The sequence below is a fragment of the Panthera tigris genome, chromosome B1 (assembly GCF_018350195.1).
Source record: "Panthera tigris isolate Pti1 chromosome B1, P.tigris_Pti1_mat1.1, whole genome shotgun sequence".
NCBI classification, from domain to species: Eukaryota; Metazoa; Chordata; class Mammalia; order Carnivora; family Felidae; genus Panthera; species Panthera tigris.
In genome coordinates this window covers 52,709,198-52,730,446 of record NC_056663.1, presented here as the reverse complement: position 1 = coordinate 52,730,446, position 21,249 = coordinate 52,709,198, and the positions used below count along the sequence as shown (strand labels likewise).

At 46.9% G+C, this 21,249-nt stretch overlaps 1 protein-coding gene across 5 annotated transcripts in view; it reads right to left on the bottom strand.

Annotated features, from left to right (window-relative positions):
* Positions 1–21,249, bottom strand: part of GATA4 (GATA binding protein 4) — a 79,952-nt gene continuing 58,703 nt past the window's right edge. For 3 of the 5 annotated variants that reach the window (XM_042983583.1, XM_042983585.1, XM_042983582.1), the window contains exons 3-7: positions 10,204–10,373; positions 8,356–8,481; positions 5,097–5,184; positions 3,075–3,223; positions 1–1,838 (exon numbers count right to left, since the gene is read on the bottom strand). In XM_042983583.1, the coding sequence (XP_042839517.1) occupies positions 1,656–1,838; positions 3,075–3,223; positions 5,097–5,184; positions 8,356–8,481; positions 10,204–10,373 (716 nt within the window). In that variant the 3' untranslated portion in view covers positions 1–1,655. Of the gene's footprint in view, positions 1,839–3,074; positions 3,224–5,096; positions 5,185–8,355; positions 8,482–10,203; positions 10,374–15,457; positions 15,505–21,249 lie in introns of those variants that run through there. The other 2 variants (XM_007097136.3, XM_042983586.1) reach the window with 2 other exon arrangements.

Here is a 21,249-nt window from a genome sequence, read left to right as displayed (position 1 = left end):
AAGAGGAGTACAGATAAATTTATTAGTTAAATACTGATTTTACAGCCATTTCACCTTAAGACAATGTTAACAGGTTTGTGGGTCAGGGAAGGTATATGAGGGTGGCCTTCATGGAAGAAAGCAACGTAATGATGATTAAAACAGAATCTTGGTTTAAAAATATTCTCTGCTACAGCCAGTAGGATTTTGGGGTTGGGAGCTGGGGATTTGGGGGAAAGATGTGGTAAGGCCACAGTCAGCTACAGGTCTGTTGACGATGAGGACGAGGAAGGAGAAGTCTTTGCGAGGAGCTCCAGCATCTCGGGCAGAAACGGCAATATGAAGAGGAGAAGAAGGCCAATTCCAGGACAATACAAGGGCCGGACACTCCCTCAAGGCCCACCCTCAGTGACTTCTCTTATCGGTTGTTGTCTTTCCATTAAGTTTTTGTCATGTTGTGTTTGTTTGCTTTGAATGTATGTTGCAAGATCTCTAGCTTTTTGCCTCCTGGACAGAAGATGTCTTCTGGGGAAAGGATGTAGGTAGGTGCAGGGGCTCCGCATCCCTCGGATGAACTCGGCCTGCTGTCTGAACAAGAGACACAGCTCCGCAGAACAAGAGGGTCGTCCACGAGATCCAAGCACAAGAATTCACGGAAACCCCCTGCCCACCCCCGGGGCTGGTGTCCACCAGACACGCTCTTCTGAAGGATCTCAAGTCTTAGGTGAGTGTTTGTCAAACTCGCTTTAGCAGCAGAACTTTTTTTGTACTTACTTGGGACCCACCTGTGTGTGAAGGGGTGGATGAAGGATTTGGGGGGACAGGCGTGGGGGAGGCTGCTGTGTGGCTAAGCTGCCAAGCTCTTGTTTTGTGGAGGGAGAGACATGTTCAAGCTGAAGGCAGAGCTGAATCACTCAGCAGTGGAAGGGATTTTTATTTTCAGAGGCTTTGGGGGTGAGGAGAAGGAGCGGAGGCTTGAGCCTTGGGTCAGGGAAAGGAACTTGGGGGAGGCGAAGTTCCAAGTTGCAATTTTGCCCAAGCCACACGTGGCAGTGGGTGAAGTGGCCCTCTCCTCCATCTCCTCCACGAAGCCCTCAGTAGCATGGGCGCTATATGCAACGTTTCAGGAGCCAAGATTCGGTATTGAGGAAAGCAGGAGTATGCCAAACCTGAAGGGGGAGTGCTGGACAAGGGCAGCAGCTGCCCGGAGGGGCTTGTCGCATCCAAATTCAGGCTGGACCAGGGGTCCCAGAGCCTTCACCCACCCTCAGAGCCCCGGTGCTAGGAACACCATGGAAAAGCCACCATCTTAGGTCATGGTGGTGGAAAGGCAGAGGAGAAAGATATCTCGTCTCTTGTAGGGGAGGGGTAGGGCGGAAAATAAGAAAGAAGTCTCTTACTCCACAGAAGGGACTTAAATGTGCTTGTAGTGAAGGGTGGGTTCTTCCAGATCAGAGTCTGGGTTCTTTCCAGTCGCCTACCCTTGAAAAGGCATCCGATAAAATCCAATACCCACTTCCCCTAAGCCAAATTGTCAACTTCAAGTTTCTTCCCGGTTGTTCTTCTGGAGTTATTCCCCAACAGAGCAGGCTGGCCCCTGGGAGCCCAGAGCCTCATCTCTGCTGTCCTCCAAGTCCCAAGTCTGTGCCGAAATCTGAGGAGGGAAGGAGGTGACATTATGCAGTGATTATGTCCCCATGACTGTCAGCCAAGGCCAGGCTGTTCCAAGGGTCCTGCTTGGAGCTGGCCTGCGGTGACTGGCTGACAGAAGATGCGTAGCCTTGTGGGGAGAGCTTCAGGGCCGAGAGGACTGGGTGGATGGAGGGCCCGTGGCCAGACATCGCACTGACTGAGAACGTCTGAAAACAAAAAGCGCAAGATGAGCTCAACAGAATCACTCCTGAGGGCTCAGGAGGGGAGGTCCGGGCTGGAGAGAGGAGCCCTGGTGCACAGATGTCCCCCAGCTGGCTCCCACCCCAGGAAAGGGATGAGGGGAGAGGGCCCTAGGACAAGGGCAGGACAAGGCACCAAGCAACATTTCTCTCTGTTTTTCCTAACCCCTGTGCTGTGGGACCCAAAGGGTCTGTGTGATTCACCAGCTTCTGAGCACTGTGACCCAGTAGAGGTTTGTAGATATTCTGGTTTCTCAGATGGCTCGGATAGTTACATGAGACATCTTCCACAATCTTATCACCGTCAGAAGAGGTGATCCAGATCCACGCCAATCTTATCCACACCCAGAAGAGGTTCCTGGCTCTCCTGGTCCTATGGGACCCGGGTTCTTTACCCTGACAGTAAAAAGCTCTTTAGGACACAGACTCCCTCAAGTCCATGCAGACGACAGATCAGAGTTAACGGTAACCAAGCTTAGTTACTGCTTAGAAACCATAACCAAGCTCAGAACTTCCCTAATCCCAAATAGGGGAACCAAAGAGGGAAGGGGTTGGGGAGTAGGAATGCCATCATATTTGAAAGAGGGAAAGGACAGGACTGCTGACTCATCTTCTGGACACACGTGAAGCTGGACCTGTAGCCGACCCTCATTAAATGGCAGCCTGCCTGTGACCTCCTCACCAACCCCCTGCCCATCCACCCTGCCCTCCCCACAGTTTCCACACCTCTGCCCACGCCAGGAGGGTCCTCTTCCATCCCCTCCCAAACTTCAAAGAGAAGGTCACACCACCTCTCACTTAGGAGACAGACTTGCTCAGAAAGCCCATGCGCCGCCTCCTAGAACCTTCTACAGTTGTACCTCCCTCCCCCAAAGCATGCAGTCTGATTCAGGTTGTGGCTGTGCCATAATGTGTCCCTCCCCACTCCTGGTCTCTGAAGGTCCTGGCACAGAGGAGCTGCTAATCATCTGTGTGTTGTAGTTGTACGTCCAAATCACTGTAATGTGATCAGATGTGCTGAAATAGACCCTTGTGCAGATAGCCCCTATAGGGCCTCAGGTAGGACCCCAAAGGCACCAGGCGGCTCCTGCTGCCACCTGCTGGGGCCCTGCTGAAGCGCGTGTTCCAGGGCTGACCCAGCCACCTGGTGGCCTGAGGTGTACTATCCCACAGGCAGCCCTATCTCCCTGCCCAGGGATGTACCTGGGCCATGGAGCTGCTGTGCCCATGGTAGGCCGACAGCCCGGGCTCTGTCTTGATGGGGCGCATCTCTTCGCTGCTGCTGGTGGCTGCGTTGCTGGAGTTGCTGGAAGCACTGGTGGCGGGAGGAAGGCTCTCACTACCCGAGGGACCTAAAATAAGGCAGAGTCAGGACACCTAGACCAGGGACAGGGGCGAATGGATGGTGGTCCTTTGAGACAGCCAGGGTAGGTCTGTGCTAACAGCTTTATTTCTATTTGCTGGGGAATGAAGCAGGGCCCTTCATCAGGGCAGGGCAACAATTCTCAAAATGGGACAACTGAAAATATCAGAATTTAAGCGACGGGCTCACCACCCCTTATTCAAACCCTTGAGACTACATGTTTCAGGACTCAGAAGTTTTTGGATTTTAATACTGTATATTATAGAATACTCCCAGCGGAGTCTGAGACAATACTCCATAACTAAGCACATTAATTGTTCTACAGCAAAACATGTGAATATTCACACATGGGATAAATAAAGACTATAAATAGCCTGAGTCTGTTCAGATTAGGTTTTGCTGCCCAATCTAGCTCCCTACACTGGGAATTTCGGATAGGGGGGTGCTGCTCACCTGAACCAAATGCTTGCTCTATCACTGCAACATGTAAAGAGGTGAAGTTACCTAGGGGAATGTGCTGTGCTTCTAAAACAGTGTGGACACAGGGAGAAAGGCTGAAGACCACTGGCATGAGACACAGAAAATAAGATGTAATAATAAATAAGATCTAAAATAAAATACCTAATCAGATATACTGCCAGAAGGGGTAAGCCATGGTTGAATCTGGGAAAGGAGGACTTGGGTCATGTTCTCAGTAGTGGACAAGGAAAATTTATCTGTTTGTCATGCCTTAGATTAGAAGATAAACTTTCCACTGGATCAGCCGATTTATTTTTCCTGCAACTGCAGCATTTCCCAGTGAAATCTCTGATTTGGTAGCAGTACTGAAGAGGGAATGCTCTTGCTAGGAGCATAAGTAGTCCTCATTCTTAATCTAGAAACTGAAAAGGCAAAGTGGCATACTGGACAGGATATGGAGCTTGAAGTGGAAAAACCTGGGTTTTAGGTCCAAGTCTATCCACTCACAGCTGTATGACTCCGGTTAAGTCACTGCCTTCTCTGAGCCCCAGTTTGCTCATTAGTAAAATGCAGATAATTGGTCTTAAGGGGGTCTTTAAGGACCAGGGAAATAGTAATTGTAGAGCAGCTTTCTAGAATGCTAAGTACTACATGATGTTAACTATACTTTGGCTTACAAATCAATCTGTGGATTGAAATTAATGGAATCCTGTCCTCCTAGATCCCTGTTATCTCAAAGAGAACATAAGGGAGCTGAGTTCTTGAGTGGCCGCAGTACCAAAGATGGAGGGACCAGTAATGTTCTTTTTCTCTCTGGCCCACAACTGGTCCAGCTGGCCCAGTGCAGCCTTTGCAACTGGAAAGAATTGTGCAGCTTGATCTGAGCCTGCTTCAAAAGCTCCCAAAATTTTGCGTGGTGATGTTACTTTTCAGTGGGTTATCATTCTCTCCTGAATAGCTGGGATGACGCTTTTTGTGTGTCTTGCGTCCATGAAATACAGCCAGACCAACACTAAACCATCCTACACACCTAGAAAACTGATTGGGAGATTAACACAACAATCTGCACAACCTGAACCACAGGATTCAGCAGGTATGCGACACGAAGAGCTGAACTTGGGGAGCAAGAAGCCCCTAAAGGTAGGGAACCCCTTTTGCGGGCGGAGAGAGGACGGAGACTGGGGAGGGGAGGAGCATACGGGAAAAGCACCCCTCCCCAAAAGCAGCTGGAGAGAAAGTGGAAAATTGGAAACAGCCGCAGGGACTAAACTGAATAGCTGGGATGGACAATGCTATCATTATGCCTTGGTAGCCTGAGCTGACCCACTAAGAATACATGACTTTTACATATTTCCAAGGGCCACTGAGTTCTTAATATAATTACACACAATGCTTTTACTCACCTGCTGGTGTCTTAGATTTATTAAGGTTCTTGGGCTTCCGTTTTCTGGTTTGAATCCCCTCTTTCCGCATTGCAAGAGGCCTGGGGACCTAGAGAGTTACAAGTCAATACATACGGTTTTCTACTTGCACGTGATCTGCTACCTTATTTAAACACACACTCACACTATGAGAAGGCAACATCTAAGCAATTCCTCTACAAACCTTAGGGCTGGGACTAAGTGAATCAGCCCCTGGAGCTCCTGCTGAGAAAGAAACCAATGCTGTTCAAATATACTAGCATACTGTACTATATGCTGTGTACTATACTAGCTCTGGAGAAATGGAAGCTTAAAGACACCATTCCTTTCTTCCAGAGCTTCACAGTTTACTGGGAAAGACAGACAAGTAGGAAACAACCAGACTCATAGATGATGTGGGGGAACAGAAAAGAAACACTAAGCTCTGTCCTTGGCCCGGGAGGAGGGGAAGAGGCACATGACCACATCAAGGAAGGCTTCGCTGAGGAGGTGATGCCTAAGTTGTGGGAGGCTGTCGAGTAGACAAGAGGCAGGCATTTCAGGCAGCAGGAGCAGTATGTGCAAAAGCCTTTAGTTTATCAGCAGTATCAGGACACTGTGAAAGTGAAAACGGGGTGCTATTAATAATTATGCCAAGAAAATAGGCAGAAACTGGTGCAGCTCAGTGAATTGAGATGTGAAGTCACTCTAAATAGAGCAGCTCTGCTCTGCACTGCACTGAGTCTGGTTGGAGCAAATCGTGGTGTTTCCATGGGTGGTGGGGAGCAACCAGAGATTATGTTGGGGAGATGGCCCTGAGGCCAGGTCCTGAGATAAACTATCCATCGGCAACACTTTTACGGCACTGACTTCTGATAAACAAGCAGCGACTGTCAAGCATCATGCTCCTGAACCGTTCACAGATGCCTAAATAAGTGTCTGGGGAACAGGCTTGCTGGGTCATCTTTCTAGTATTTTTAAACATGTGCCCTCCTCACAGCTGGTTTCTCTTAGGCCAGGCCAACCCAACTCTTTTAGTTCCTGGTCTGTGCTTTTCTCCTATATGGCACTAATAAAGGCCATCCCTGAAATACTGAAGGAAAGCAATTGCCACTTGAGAGATTAAACATGGAATGGTTGAGAGAGAAGGGTATCAGAGTACGTGAACTTGAACCTGCCTTCTAGTCAACTGAGAGGTCAGTGTTCCCACCTTTGGAGGGAAGTAGCCTCTCCTCCCTCCAGCACCCAGCCCCACACTTTGGCCCACGTGAAGCCCATCCTGACTTCAGAAAAATACAGCCCTCATGTTTATCCCCACCAACCTCAGTACTTGCTTTAAAACAATCATGGTAAAATACACATAACATAAAATTTACCATCTTAACCATTTCCAGTTGTGTTAAGTATATTCACATTGTTGTGCAGTCATCACCACCGTCCATGCCCAGAACACTTCTCATCTTGCAAAACTAACACTCTGTACCCATGAAACACTAACTTCCTATTTCCCCCTCCCCTTGGTCCATGGCAGCCTCCATTCTACTTTCTGTCTCTATGAGTTTGACAGCTCTGGGTACCTCATATGAGTAGAATCGTACAAGATTTGTCCTTTTGTGACTGGCTTCTTTCACTTAGCATAATGACTTCAAGGTTCATCCATCTGGTACTATGTGTCAGAATTTACTTCCTTTTAAAGGCTGGATAATATTCCCTTGTGTGGACAGACCACATTTCACTTATCCATCCATGGACCCTTGGGTTACATTCATATTTGGCTCTTATGAATACTGCTGCTGTGGACATGAGGATACAAGTATCTGTTCAAGACTCTGCTTTCAATTCTTTTTTGGATATATACCCAGAAGTGGGATTGCTCGGTCATATGGTAATTCTGTTTTTAATTTTTTTGAGGACACAATCTGTTTAACACCTGCATAATATTCCTTTATCAGTTTCTTTTACCATTCCCCTATTGAAGAACAAGAATTTCTTTATCCATTTTCTTCCTGAAGGTTTTTTTTCCCCTCAATTTGCACTATTACAGTGATTCAACAAACATCCTTGATACACTTCTTTGCAGAAGGAAGTCTATTTTCTTATGAATGTTCTTAAGTATATTTTTGGCTATTTTTTTCTCACTATAATAAGAAAACATGGTACACTTCTCGCAATGAGCAGTGAATAATGTATAGAAATAATGTATAGAAAGTTGGAAGACAACTATATTGTACACCTAAACTGAATATAACATTGTATGTTAACTACACTGGAATTCAAACTAAGCACCTAATTTAAAAAAAAAAAAAGAAAGGAAACATGAAAAAATTCATGTTCATGAAGAATCTTTTCTTAGATTCATGAGACTAAGTTAGTAACAACCCCTCCCACTCCACTACCATCAATCCTGTCCCCATGGGGCGATTGAAATACCAGCCTGTTATGTTTCTTACATTTTAAAACATTCTCAAACATGTGTGCACATGTACATATCTATACACGTATGTATGTGTGTATTCATTCACCCACCCATCTGTATCCGTGTGTGTGTTTCACTCACCCTTACTCCCATAGTAAGGGGTCATAGTATGAGGTCATACTATGTACATTACTTTGCAAATCTGTTTTGTTACTCCAGGTCAAGATACATGGCTCTGACTTAATTATTTTTTAAACATCTGCACAATATTTCACACTATAGTTTGTGCCATAGTTTAGTCAACCATTCCTTTAGGAGGCTTTATGACTGTTTCTTGTTTTTGCCACTACAAATACCACAGCAATAAACAGTTCACACATCATTAGGTACTGATTCTTTTATTGTTTTATAGACTACTTTCCCCAAAGCAGAGCTGCCAAAATCAAAAGATATGTGTGTTTCTTGTCCTTAGTAAGAACTACTAGGTTAATTTCCTAATGAATACTTGCAGTAATTCACATGCAAACCAATGACATAGGAGAGTATTTCCCCAAATCCATACCAGCATTTGACTATGCTGGCACCTGACCTTGGACTTCCAGCCTCTAGGAATGTGGAAATAAATTTCCGTTGTTTATAAGCCATCCAGTCTGTGGTGTTTTGTTACAGCAGCCCCAACGGACTAACGCAGCCTGGAAGGTCCCTTCTAAAATCTAGGTTTCTTTGCTAAGATGGGAAAAATGGATTATGATCTGAAAGTTGGAAGACAAGTAAGAAGTGAATAACGGAAACAAACGTGTGGCCGCTGGTAGGCTGCTCACCCCGCCTGGTGGTGGGGTTACTTACGCCATGGAGCTTCATGTAGAGGCCGCAGGCATTGCACACAGGCTCGCCCTCGGCGTTGCGGCGCCACAGGGTGGTGGTGGTGGTCTGGCAGTTGGCACAGGAGAGGCCCACTCGGCGGGAGGCAGACTGCAACAGAGAAGGCAAACCCTTCAAGTCCAAGTAAAAGGCAAGTGCTGCTGCTTCTACTTCGCAGGGAGCACCGAGGGGCTGGCCCTAAGTGGGTGGCAGGGTCAGCCACTGTAGTCCTGTATAAGAATCCCAGAGCACGGGGGCGGGGAGCCTGGGTGGCTCAGTCAGTTGTGTCTGCCTTCAGCTCAGGTCATGATCTCACGGTTTGTGGGTTCGGGCCCCACATTGGGCTCTATGCAGACAGCTCATAGCCTGAAGCCTGCTTCAGATTCTGTGTCTCCCTCTCTCTCTCTGACCCTCACGCTCTGTTTCTCCTCTAAAAATAAACAAACATTAAAAAAAAAAAAAAAAAAGAGAATCCTAGAGCACGAGGCGCCTGGGTGGCTCAGTCAACTTCGGCTCGGGTCATGACCTTATGGTTTGTGAGTTCGAGCCCTGCGTCAGGCTCTGTGCTGACAGCTCAGAGCCTGGAGCCTGCTTCAGATTCTGTGTCTCCCTCTCTCTCTTCTGTTTCTCTCTCTCAAAAATAAATAAACATTAAAAAAAAAAAGGAAAAAGAAAAAAAAAGAGCCTAGGGGCGGGGTGGTGAATGAGAACAAGGACTTCAGCTGTAGGAGAAGTAGAGTGAATTCTTTTCCTAACTGTAGCATTAGTGGCATTATCAGTCATTCATGAAAGACCCCAGCAAGCACTGGGCACTGGAGGCAGAAAAGCTTTTCTCAAAAGTAGAATAAATGTGGGCTTCCAGTACCAGGCATGGGTGGTGGGTGAACAATTACTGTATTTGAATACATCAAAGACTGAATGGGCCTTGTGACCAGAGAGAAGGGTAGCATCAGGACTTAACCCCTCTATTTCTCCCTTCCAAATGTACACGAAAGCTAGTTTGTGGTGGTCAAAAGAAAATTCTACTGGAAAAGACCATGGAGCCACAAGCCAAAAACCCTATTACAAACACTTTTCCAGCCAGAGGGCCTGATACACCCTGCTTAATCTCCCTGGGCTTTGGGTTTTATCAACCGATCAGTTGAAACAGGGTAAGGAAGAGTCCACCTTGCTCATGGGATAGATGAGAAAACAGGAGATGTAGGAGGCAAGGCTGGACTGGGAACAAGGAAGCCTGAGCTCTGGTTCCAGATAGGAGACTCAGTAGCCATGTGACTGTGGGCAAGGCTGTTAGCTTTTCTGAGCCTCACTTTTCACTTCTGCATAATTAAGGTGTTAAAGTAGATGGTCTGGAACATCCTTGTAGCTCAAGCTCACTCTAAAGGGATGAGACATTACTATGTTGCCAACCACCCACCCAACTCCTCAACCCGCTTCCTTTTCAAGAGGACTTGAAAGGGGTGCCTGGGTGGCTCAGTCAGTTGGACGCCTGACTCCTGGTTTCAGCTCAGGTCATGACCTCACCCTTACGTGAGTTCCAGCCCTGCATCAGCTCTGTGCGGACAGAGCAAAGCCTGCTTAGGATTCTCTCTCTCCCTCCTTCCCTCCCTCCCTCTCACTCTCTCTCTCTCTCTCTCTCTCTCTCTGCCCCTCCCCCACTCCTGCTGTCTCTGTCTCCCTCAAAAATAAATAAATAAACTTAAACAAACAAACAAACACGACTCGAAGTCCAGAATTCAAAACCTAGGCATTTCCCATCTAAGTGTGAGCCCGAAAGCCGGGGGCCAAGAGGAGGAGGGAAGGGCAGACTCGAGGAGCCGGGCACTTGCTTACCAGCCGGCGCTGGGGCTTGATAAGGGGCCGGTTGATGCCGTTCATCTTGTGGTAGAGGCCGCAGGCGTTGCACAGGTAATGCCCCGTCCCGTCGCGCCTCCAGAGCGGGGTGGACATGGCCCCACAGTTGACACACTCTCTGCCTTCTGAGAAGTCATCAAACATGTCTACTGGGTGGAGAGTAACACAGAGGATTCATTCTTTGTTGGGGCCCAGAAATCTTACACTGGGAAATCTAGAAATAATGTCTTTTCCTTGCAAGAAGTAAAAAGATGGATCACCTCAGGCTGCCTCCCATTTCCTGACTCTGGCCTCAACCCCTGGAGTGGACAGTTTTACTCCCGGGCATCCCAGACATCACAAGGCTCTCACCAGTCACAAGAAAAAGAAAAGTCGGGCAGCGACCACCGGCAGCCTGGATTTTGATCCCTATCTCTCTTTCAGAGCCTGTATCCCTGAAGGTCTCACCCAACACTGAATTCTGCCCAGACCTTTTTCCTCACTTTTCCCTTCAAAATGGAGATCCCTTTCCATTTCAATTAAAAAAAGAAAAAATTTACTCTGGGAAATTAGAAAATAAAATGTGTAAAGAAAATACAAATCATATGTAATCCTATGACTGCAAGATCACCAGTGTTATTAACATTTTGTTCTATTATATCCTTTGCAGTACTTTATATATTGACGTATATTTGTGCCTAGTCAAGGTCAAGCTATATAATTTTGAACCAACTGTTTTCACTTGATACCAAGGCATTTCCCACATTAGACATTCTTCATAAACTTGGGGTGCCTGGGTGGCTCAGTCAGTTAAGCATCCAACTATTGGTTTCAGCTCAGGTCATGATCCCAGGGTCATGGAACTGAGCCCCTCATTGGGCTCTGTGCTGGGCGTAAGCCTGCTTTGGATTCTCTCTCTCTCTCTCTCTCTCTCTCTCCTCTCTTCTTTCTCTCTCTCCCTCTGCCCCTCTCCCCTGCTCTTGCTCTTTCTCTCTCAAATAAAACACATGAAAGTTTTTAAAAATTCTTTGTAAACTCATTTAGCACAGTATATTATCATCATACAAATGTGCCATCCTTTATTATTATTATTAAACTTTTACTCAATCACTATCCAGCTTCCGATTTTTGTTTTGTAAACACAGCTCATTTGGTGCACAAATCTTAGCATTTCTGCTTATTCTTTTAGGGTGCTCCCCTAGAAGTAGAATTACTGAACCAAAGGGACTACATTGTTTGAAATTTTGAAATCATTTTCATCATTTCATCATTTCAGTATCTGTTTGATATGCTGGATCCTGGTCTGACATGTTTTCCTGCCTACTGCATAAAATGAAGGCCCGCACTGCAAGCAACTGTGACTTAGTGTTGCTCACACTCCCACGGGCACGTTGCCATCATGGTCAGTCTCCTGCAGTCGTTGACAAACCCGCTGCATCACCATCTTTACCGTCCAGGTCTACAGAATTTGACAATCGACAAATTTCACTCCTGCCCATTTCAGTTGCCCTGGTGAGATAGGCTGGGGTGGGCTTCTTATTCCCTATGATCTGTATAAAGCCTGGCTCAGAACTTCCAGAAGTCTCTCTGACTCCATGTACCTGCTTCCTATTTTGAAAAATATTTTACATCCTATCCCGATTTTTCATCCCTAAGTACAGCTACGCTGGTATTAGGGTAGTTCTTGTCCTACCTCCAGGGGTGGGAGTGGGATCTTGTCTAGTAATGGGGGGGGGGGATATTTGGAAGGGAGGGTTTTTAAGAGCTCTCCCTCCACCAGGACCTAGCACTGGGGTTTAAGGTCCCACATTCTCTAGCTCTGTGGCCCAGCTACTTGCTCTAAGGGAATGCGGGCTGAAGAAGAGCATGGTGGGGGGCCCTCTCCTCAAGTCTGGGTACACAAACAGTCATTTGCACCTGCAAACAAGTAGCTGTGTGTCCACAACGAGTCAACAATGTGCAGGTGTGAGGGGCTATTTGCTCAAGCCAGGGAGCTGAGCACACACAGTCACAAGAGAGGCTATTTTTGCACCTGGGTCACACTGAGAACCCTCCAGCAAGGTCACCTGCTTTCAGAGCCACACACAAAACGGCAACTGCTGTCCACAGTTTGCTTCCCCATGCCTGGGGGAGGCAAGCAATGAGCCCGCACACCACCCTCACTACCATCACCGCCAACACAGCCACCACCACCTGCAAACTGGCATGTGCTGACCTTGCCCTGAGCCAGTAAGCCCTGTTCCCTTGGCCCAGGCCTTCCCACAAGGGAACTGGGAAGGCCAAGGGAGTTCACAGAAGGACCTTCGAACAAGGAGGGGCTTTGGCAATGTCATCCTTTTGGTGGGGATCTGCTGTAAACACTAGATGGCGCTACAGCCTCACAATTGAACCAAGACAGTCGTCTAGCCTAAACCATGCCTGGGAGTGGAGGACTTTTCTAGATCATTTTTCCAGTCCAAACCTAATGCAACCCTCTTACTCTTTTTTTTTTTTTTTTTTTATCACGGAAAGAGCTAAACATACTCAAAAGTGGACAGAACGAACTCTTATTTAATCATCAGCCAGCTTCCAACAAGCTGTGGCCAGTCTGGTCTCATGTATCTCTCTACTGACTTTCCTCTGTCTTGTATAACTAAAGAAAATCCCAGACACTCTACCATTTCGCTCATAAATATTCCAGTATGCGCTCTCACAGATAAAGATGCACTCTCCTCCTTTTAAAGATAGGCAAACCAGCTTCTTTCCTATGTTTTAGTTTATCTAAAGAAGCCTCTACAGACAAAAATCTCATAATCTGTTTTCTTGGAGGGGAGATGTCCTCTTCTCATCACACTTAAGGTATTACATGCAGGGACAGAATCTCATTGAAGGAACCATCCTTGAAATTATAGGTCTCTTAGGTGGTGGTTACTGGCCTTATGCTGCATTGAGACCCCAACACAAAAGTTTGCCTTAGAAATTCCTTCACATTTGCCTCACAGAATTGGTTACACACTTGAGCAACTACTTTCCTAGCCAGGGAAAGGCACTGGAGGTTGGCAAATAACGTATTTACCACCAACAAATGTTTACTGAGCATCGGCTTTTTAAGCCCTCTGATAGATGTCACAGATGCTAAGAGGGAAACTTATTCTCAGAATGCTAATAACCTAGTTGGGCAAATTGAGCCAAAATATCGATAATGGGTAACAATATTACTCAACTCATATTCAGAACATACCTTAACCTAATTGGGGATTTGGATGGCAAATACTTCTTGCCTAGGGTAGGAAATGCAGAAGTCAGACCCAGATTGAAGGGTCAGGTGTTAACAACGGTAGCCAAAGGAAGAGAATGGATAGGAGGTCAAGGCCATGCTTCCTAAAGATACGCTCTCAGACATCCCATGTCTCTCTACAATCCACTACACCTCCAAATCTACAGAGATTTCCCTATTTTCTACCAGAAAGTCTTGTACCATCCAACCTACTCAATAAGATGTTATAAAATTTTAGATGATTATTGCAAAGACAATGTAACAATAAAGGAAAAGGAAAACCCTGCATGTTAAATGAAAAATGCAGTACAACAAAATGCCATATCCATTGTGATGGCAGCTAAGCCCACCAGGAAGGAAGTTTTTCTTGGGCCAGTTATTATGATATGGGCTTTTCTTTCTTTTTTTTATTTTATTTAAAAAAATTTTTTTTAAATATATGAAATTTATTGTCAAATTGGTTTCCATACAACACCCAGTGCTCATCCCAAAAGATGCCCTCTTCAATACCCATCACCCTCCCCTCCCCTCCCTCCCCCTCTCCATCAGCCCTCAGTTTGTTCTCAGTTTTTAAGAGTCTCTTATGCTTTGGCTCTCTCCCACTCTAACCTCTCTCTGGGCTTCTCTTTCTTAAAAATGCCATTCTGGGTGGCTCAGTTGGTTAAGTGCCCAACTCTTGGATTCAGTTCAGGTCATGATCTCATGGTTTCATGAGTTCAAGCCCTGTATCAGGCTCTGTGCTGGTAGCACAGAGCCTGCTTGGGATTCTCTTTCTGTCTCTCTCTCTCTCTCTCCACCCCTCCCCACTCACACTATCTTTGTCTCTATCCAAATGAATAAACTTAAAAATTAAAAAAACCCACCATTCTGTAATGTCATATTGCCTATTTTTAAAAACCTGATTTAAAATAAACAAAACCAGGGGTGCCTGGGTGGCTCAGTTGGTTAAACCTCCGACTTAGGCTCAGGTCATGACCTCACAGTTCATGAGTTCGAGCCCCAAGTAGGGCTGTGTGCTGACAGTTCAGAGCCTGGAGCCTGCTTCAGATGCTGTGTCTCCCTCTTTCTCTGCCCCTACTTACACTCTCTCTCTCTCTCTCTCTCTCTCTCTCTCAAAAAATAAAATAAATATTAAAAACAAAAAACAGAAAACAAAACCAGAAAAATTTTTGATCACGTTAAGCAGCTCCCAGTCCGCTATGGGGGTGGGGTGGAGGTGGGGACTATTCTCTCTTGCATCTGACACACACACACACACACACACACACACACACACACACACACACCCTACCTGGGACAGAAGGAAGGAGAGAACGGAGTTCAAACCTTGCTGCTTAGCAGCCAGGCTGCCATAAATAGGAGGTAAGGCAGTGAGGGAGCCCCACACCAGCCTGAACATCTGGCAGCATGGACCCTGGTAACAACCATCTCTTATTCCTTCATTAGAAGTGCACTGGGGGGTGGGGTGCCTGGCTGACTCAGCCAGCAAAGCCTGCAACTCTTGATCTCAGGGTTGTGAGTTGAGCGGAGAGATTACTTAAAAAATCTTGGAAAAAAAATTAAGAAATGCACTGGGTGAAACTTCCCATAGGGCCAGCAGGCGGTGGTCTGAAGCCAGTTTATAAGCCAGATTTCCAAGGGCACAGCTATGACCTTCATTTACGAAAGTCCCACCTACCCAGTGCTGAGCATCATGGGAATGGGTCCAATCACTTAGAGGGCAGTGGGAATTCAACTCTCTCGGAAGTGGGTCAGCATTACCCCACATTGGAGAAAAGACTTGTAATAATAGTTGTAAAGTACTTTGCAAATGAGAGGAAAAACTCACAACAATGGCTGTAAAGTGATTTGTAAACACCAAATGAGATAACAATGATGGATGATTGTTAGGTTTGGAGGGGTGGAGAAGGAGTGGGAAGGCCAGGGACAAATCTTCAGGAGGGATTTTTGCAGGAGGGAGGGGATAGATAAAAGAGCTAGGAGATTTGGGAATCTGACCTTTTCTCAAACCACTGGGGCCATGCTCAGAATTGTAAACTGTGTATCACTCCCAGACTTGACCAAGTTGGAGGCTGGTGGGCAGGGAACGAACTGGCAACGTGGTTCACAAGGGACACTTATGAGGTCACAAGGCTGCTGTTCATAGGCAATAGTAATTAATGACTCTTATCAATCAGAAACACAAAATGAATTGGGTCCTAACCCCGAGAAAGGGGATCTAACTCCTCACCTCCATCCATGACCCACTTCAGAAAACATTGTTTTTAAAGAGGGCAACAAACTCAGCCTGATGTCGTAGACATCCAATTTATTACGGGTGTTTCTAGGAATCACTTCTCCCCAAGTGCCTGAAAGAAAAATGTGGGCCAGGAGGTTGAAGGATCCCACCCCTGACTTCCCCCACAGAGAACTGACACAATCAAAGGCAAAGGCTTCGACCTCTCCCCTGACCTGCTCCATCCATCTTGGGGAACCCACCCACAGGCAGGGCTAAGCAAGCCAGGGCTGGTGAGAGAGGGTTTCGGCTGCCTCCATTTTGACCTCAAACTTTTTAGTTGGATTCTTCTTTCCAGCTTGTCTCTAGACTCAGGCAGAAGACCCTGAGGGTAACGCATCCCTGCTGGGAACTCAAAGGACCCCCTCCTCAGGGACTACCCTCAGCCAGCAAGACCCTGCCCAGGACTGACTCCAAGACAGCGATCGGTCTGACTTTCACTGCCCACCTGCACAGACCCACGGACCTTTGCCCCACGTTTTCCTTATATAAACCTGGAAGTGTTTTCAGCACTTTGGAGACCGCCTTTCAGATGCTAGTCCACTGTCTTCCCGGGTTGGCCTCACGGAAAGAAATTCCTTTCTGGTTTTGCCACCATTGGTCTCTCTGCCTCTGGATTTTGTCAGTGGGGAGTGGCCAAACCTGGTCTGTTTGGGGCCCCCAGAGTCAGGTGAGCTTGCACCCCCATGCCCTAGATACACTGGGAGAAAGAAAAAAGGAAGAGGGAGAGGGGCAAAGTAGGAGGAACAAGGAAAAGGAATCGGGGTCATGGTTGGCAGCACTAGGTAAGCACTGCCCGAAAGCTGGCTTTGTCCCCCAACTGCCAGAGGTCAAGCTCAGGCCGGTGGGCACTGCCACATGAATGCCAGCCCACCGGGTTGGTGCCACAGAGCCTGGTTCTGCTCTGCTGTAGAGGTGCCCCTCAGGCTTCCGTCTTTTGAGGGATTTCTCTTGCTAGAGAAAGCTGGGTCTTGAGCCAGAGCCCATGTTGAGCCCCTTCCTTCACCCTCAGATGCGGAGACTATCTGACCTCAGGCCCTCTACTATTTCCATGGGGGGCACTGAAGCCCCAAACATTTGCCATCTGTCTACTCTACTGACCCCTGTAGCAAGTGCTGGACATAGAGATCTAGCAGACACAACTGGGGCAAGACCCCTGCCCAAAGTTGTTTTGGTCTGGCTGGGGATACACAATTCAAAACAAGGAATTCTATTAAATGTGACAAACTGCAATGGCACCTAGGCTTTTCCACTCACCCCCACCTCCCCGCCCTCCGTTACACATCTTTAGCTGTCCTAGATCACTCCACAATCTGAGGAGAGAAGACACATAAACACAACGGAAATTGCCCATGCTCTGGGCAGCCATTCAATGCTATAAAACTGCAACCAGAGGGGATCCAAGGCCTGGGCGATGCCAGAGGAGGTACCCGTCCAGAGACCTCCCCCAGAGCCAAAGGGGCTTCAAGAACAAAGTCCCTAGCCCCACCCATATGTCCCTTGCTGAACCCCAGCCCTGCTGTCCCATCCAAAGTTCACCAGAGATTGTGTATGGATTTCCTGACAGGCCTGGATCTGTCCCCGGGACTGGCGCCTGGGTCTGGGGCACAAGGAGCAAACAGATCCTAAGGTTTTTCTGGCAGCCTGAGCCTTTGGTCTTCTGGGCTTCGTCAGGCTTGGCCTGTGACAGGAGGCTGCCAAGGGGAAGGCGGACGCAGCTCCAGCAGCATCCAGGCTGGCAGGGATTAGGGCACCTATTCTGAAAGCTGAACAGAAACGGTTCCCGCCAGGCCTGGCAAGAGTGGGCCATTAGCGTCTGCGGCCTCTGCTTCAGAGCGCTGAAGGACAAAGACGTCAGCGATTCACAGAGATAATCAACTACATTCTGACTGCGGTTTCATGAGATGCGTAACATCGTTAGAATCTTACAAACAAGGAAATGGAAAATAATCTATATGAAACATTTAGCGTGCTACATTTCTTAATAGTGGCTGAATAATAGGAGAGAGAGACCTTTAAACTTTTCTCCAGGCGAATATTGTAATTGCACTGGAAATAAACTTTCACCTTTACACACACATATACACACAAACAAAAAACACTGTTGTTCTTCTAGGAGCCTGGCTTCAGGTTTAGAAGGAAAGTTAAAGAACGTGACTCAGGTTAAAAAAAAAAAAAAAAAAAAAAAGGAGAAAGAACATTCTGAGAGGAAGGAAAAAGCATCAAAAACAAAAAGGGAGGAAGAGAGAAAGAGAAAGCAAAAGGAAGGGGCTGAAGAACAAATGAGACTGAAGAAAAATATTTAGAGCATGTTGCCAAGAGTTAATACCTCCCTCATACGCTAAGAGAAATTGCAAATTACAAACAGAAGGACGAGAAGAAGGCTCTACTCGGTGATTGGTGCCCCATCACTGAAGGGATTATATGGAAAGAGTCAACCATTTGTCCTCCTTTCTGTGACCAACTGGCCCTCCCCTGAGATCTAGAAGCCCCCAAATATCCACCTCCAGGTCTACCTGGTGTGTGTTCCTAGTAGGGGCAGAGTGGAAGGTTGGCCCAGGAGGGCAGGCAATAGAAGAATGTTAATGTGGTTCCCGTGGTTCGGAAAAGATCTTACTGAATCAATAGCAGAACTGGGATTACAAACCCACGATGACTGACCAGCTGTCTCTTAACCGTGGGCCTAGAATCCCATGAGCTCCAGCTCCGGACTTCACCATCCTGCTGGGGACCCAATCCTTCCCCCAGAAGCAGACGGTGTCAACATAAACAGTTCAAAAATCGGTACATGAAAGATCGTTTAGGGTCACAATATAACACGTCAGCATCAAGGGCTCTAAGAAGTCCAGGACCCACATATGCTCTGTCTTCCTGACTCATATGATCACAGAAGCATCTGAAGGCGCATCTGATTCAATGCTCTTTGGCATACCAATTGAGAAATGCTCCCTAGCCTTCATCTTTGGGAAGATTAGATGTTGAGACCTTCAAGAATCCCCACATGGGAGACTGTAATTACAGTATTAAAGATTTCCCGATGAAATGCAGGGTCACTCACTAGCTCCAGGAGAAATTTCTTGGTGCTTTACAATTCAAAGTTAATCCTCAGCGATGACTAGGTCCTGGGCCTTCAGCATTGTACAAAGTTAGGTCCATTAATGATGTAGATTGCTAGGAAAAGTTCTATGGTGTTAGGTGCTGAGAATATGACTTCCTTTGCCACATCTGGAAATGAAACATACGCACGTAGACTCCCAGGAGAGGGTCCCCACAGCCCCTTCCCACCTACAGGTGATCTACAGGCTAGAATAGCATCTTTAAAGTAGGCAAATAGGGGGCGCCCGGGTGTCTCAGTCAGTTAAGCGTCCAGCTCTTGATTTCAGCTCTGGTCATAGATCTCATGGTTTGCGCTCTGACATCGCAGAGCTTGCTTGGGATTCTCTCTCCCCTTCTCTTCCTGCCCCTCCCCGCTGGTGCTTTCTCTTTCTCTCAAAAATGGGTAAACATTAAAAAAAAAAAAAAGAAAGCAGGCAAATGGACAAAGCAAAGAAGGCAATGCTCAAAGGCAGGGTTGTGTTATCATTTCTATTTATAAAACTTAACCAAATGTTGATATTTTGTCCTTCTAACAGTAAATGCTTTTGCAAACGCTGTTTTGCCCAGTTGTCTCCTCGCATTATCTGGGTTCCCTCTCTGGGCTTCCCTCTCCCTGCCTCCTGTCCATTACCCCTCGGTGAAGGAGAAGTCTAGGCTCTTCCCTGTGGGTCCTCAGAAAGAAGCCTGCGGAGCGTGAGCTCACGCTACTTAGCATGCAGAAGCCTGAGTCTCTACAGGCTGCTGTGTCCAGTGGACTCCCGGTCCTGAAGCACACCCCCCCATACCGACCCTCTTAAACCTGGAACCACTGGTGCTCCTCTCTTCTGCCAGGTCTGACCAGGATGCCACATAATTCATCCTCCAGGATGGGGCGCTTCTGAGGGAAAGGGGCATATTGCTAATTACTCTGGAACAACAGATTTAAAATCAGGATGTGTGGCCACTCTAGGCAGAACTCTGGCTGTGAGACCTGCATCACTGATCCTTATGCCCTCTGCGGTCCCCTACAGCCATTTCTCTCCAGTGTCACCAAGTGACTTAAAACTGGGCTGATTTACCACCTCCCAGACAGGGTGCATGCAGGATGCAAGGAGAGGAGTGTGTAAAATCACTCTAAAGACTGGGTTTTCTAGTTGGCCACTGCTATCTCACAGCTCCCTGGCTTCCGCCTTTGGCTCAGTGACAGCCACGGGAGCCCTGACAGGGCACCAGCAATTGAAAATGTTTGCCACTTTCTGGACTCCGGGTACTGAGTCCAAACTGTACCCTCCCTTCTCTGGACCCTGCCTTACATAGTGACTATAGCCGCTGCTTAGCTCTGGACATCCCCTAATCATTGGTCCCCTGTGTGCTGACTTGTCTCAGTTAAGACTCTAAGTCTCCTGGAGGGCCGGTGGCACACAGTCATCTTAAAGACTGGAAGCAATGTTTGGGTGATTCCATGAACATTCAGGAGAAGAAACCAAGGTCCAGAGAAGGTGAGTGACTCACGTAAGATTCCAGAACATTCTGTGACTTGATCCTTGCCCTCCCCAGCACCACGCTGCTCTTAGGCTGAATCACTCTATTGTGCTGGGCATACAACGGAAACTCAATGCACATTCATGATCAGATTTCAACAAAATGCAGAGCCCTAAAGTGTCTAACAAGGCAGCAATAGTGCCCATGGAATGGTATTAATCTGAGCGCTCTGCCTGACAGCCTGGCCACCGAGATGCCATGTTCCTGGACACATATAATTCAACTGAGAGTTAACTATGCAGGGCCAGAGGCTTCTCATATGTGTACCGTGTGTGTGTGTGTATAATTATATATAACAGATGGATGAGATATGGAAAACTACTCCATGATTCAGTGACAAAACTGCTCTAATAATACCCTGAAACACATCAAAAGGACACCCCCGTCCCCCCCAGAAAGAAAGAAAGAAAGAAAGAAAGAAAGAAAGAAAGAAAATGTTCATTGTTAAGATGTTCATGGCAAAATACTGGTAACAAGCCAAATGTCCATAGATAGGGAAATGAGTAAGAAAACTGAGCTGCAGTAAAAAAAATAGGAAAATTTGAGTTGATTTTTAAAATGACAATTATACGAACTATGTTAAGATCTCCCCCTCCTTTAACACAGCTTAAGTTCGTTAATTAAGCATTTAATTAAACAAGCATCTCTGTATCTGGGGAATATGTAGGAGACCCTGGGAACAGCAGTGCAAAGGCACTAAACTTGGGGGGAAATGAATGGTTAAAAATAACGTCGGAGTTAACAAAACAAAACAAAACAAAACAACTAAAAACAAAAAAAAGCCCGCCTGGGTAGCTCAGTCAGTTGAGGATCCAACTCTTGATTTCAGCTCAGCTCTTGACTCCAGGGTTGTGGGATCGAGCCCTGTGTCAGGCTCCAAGCTGAGTGTGGAGCCTGC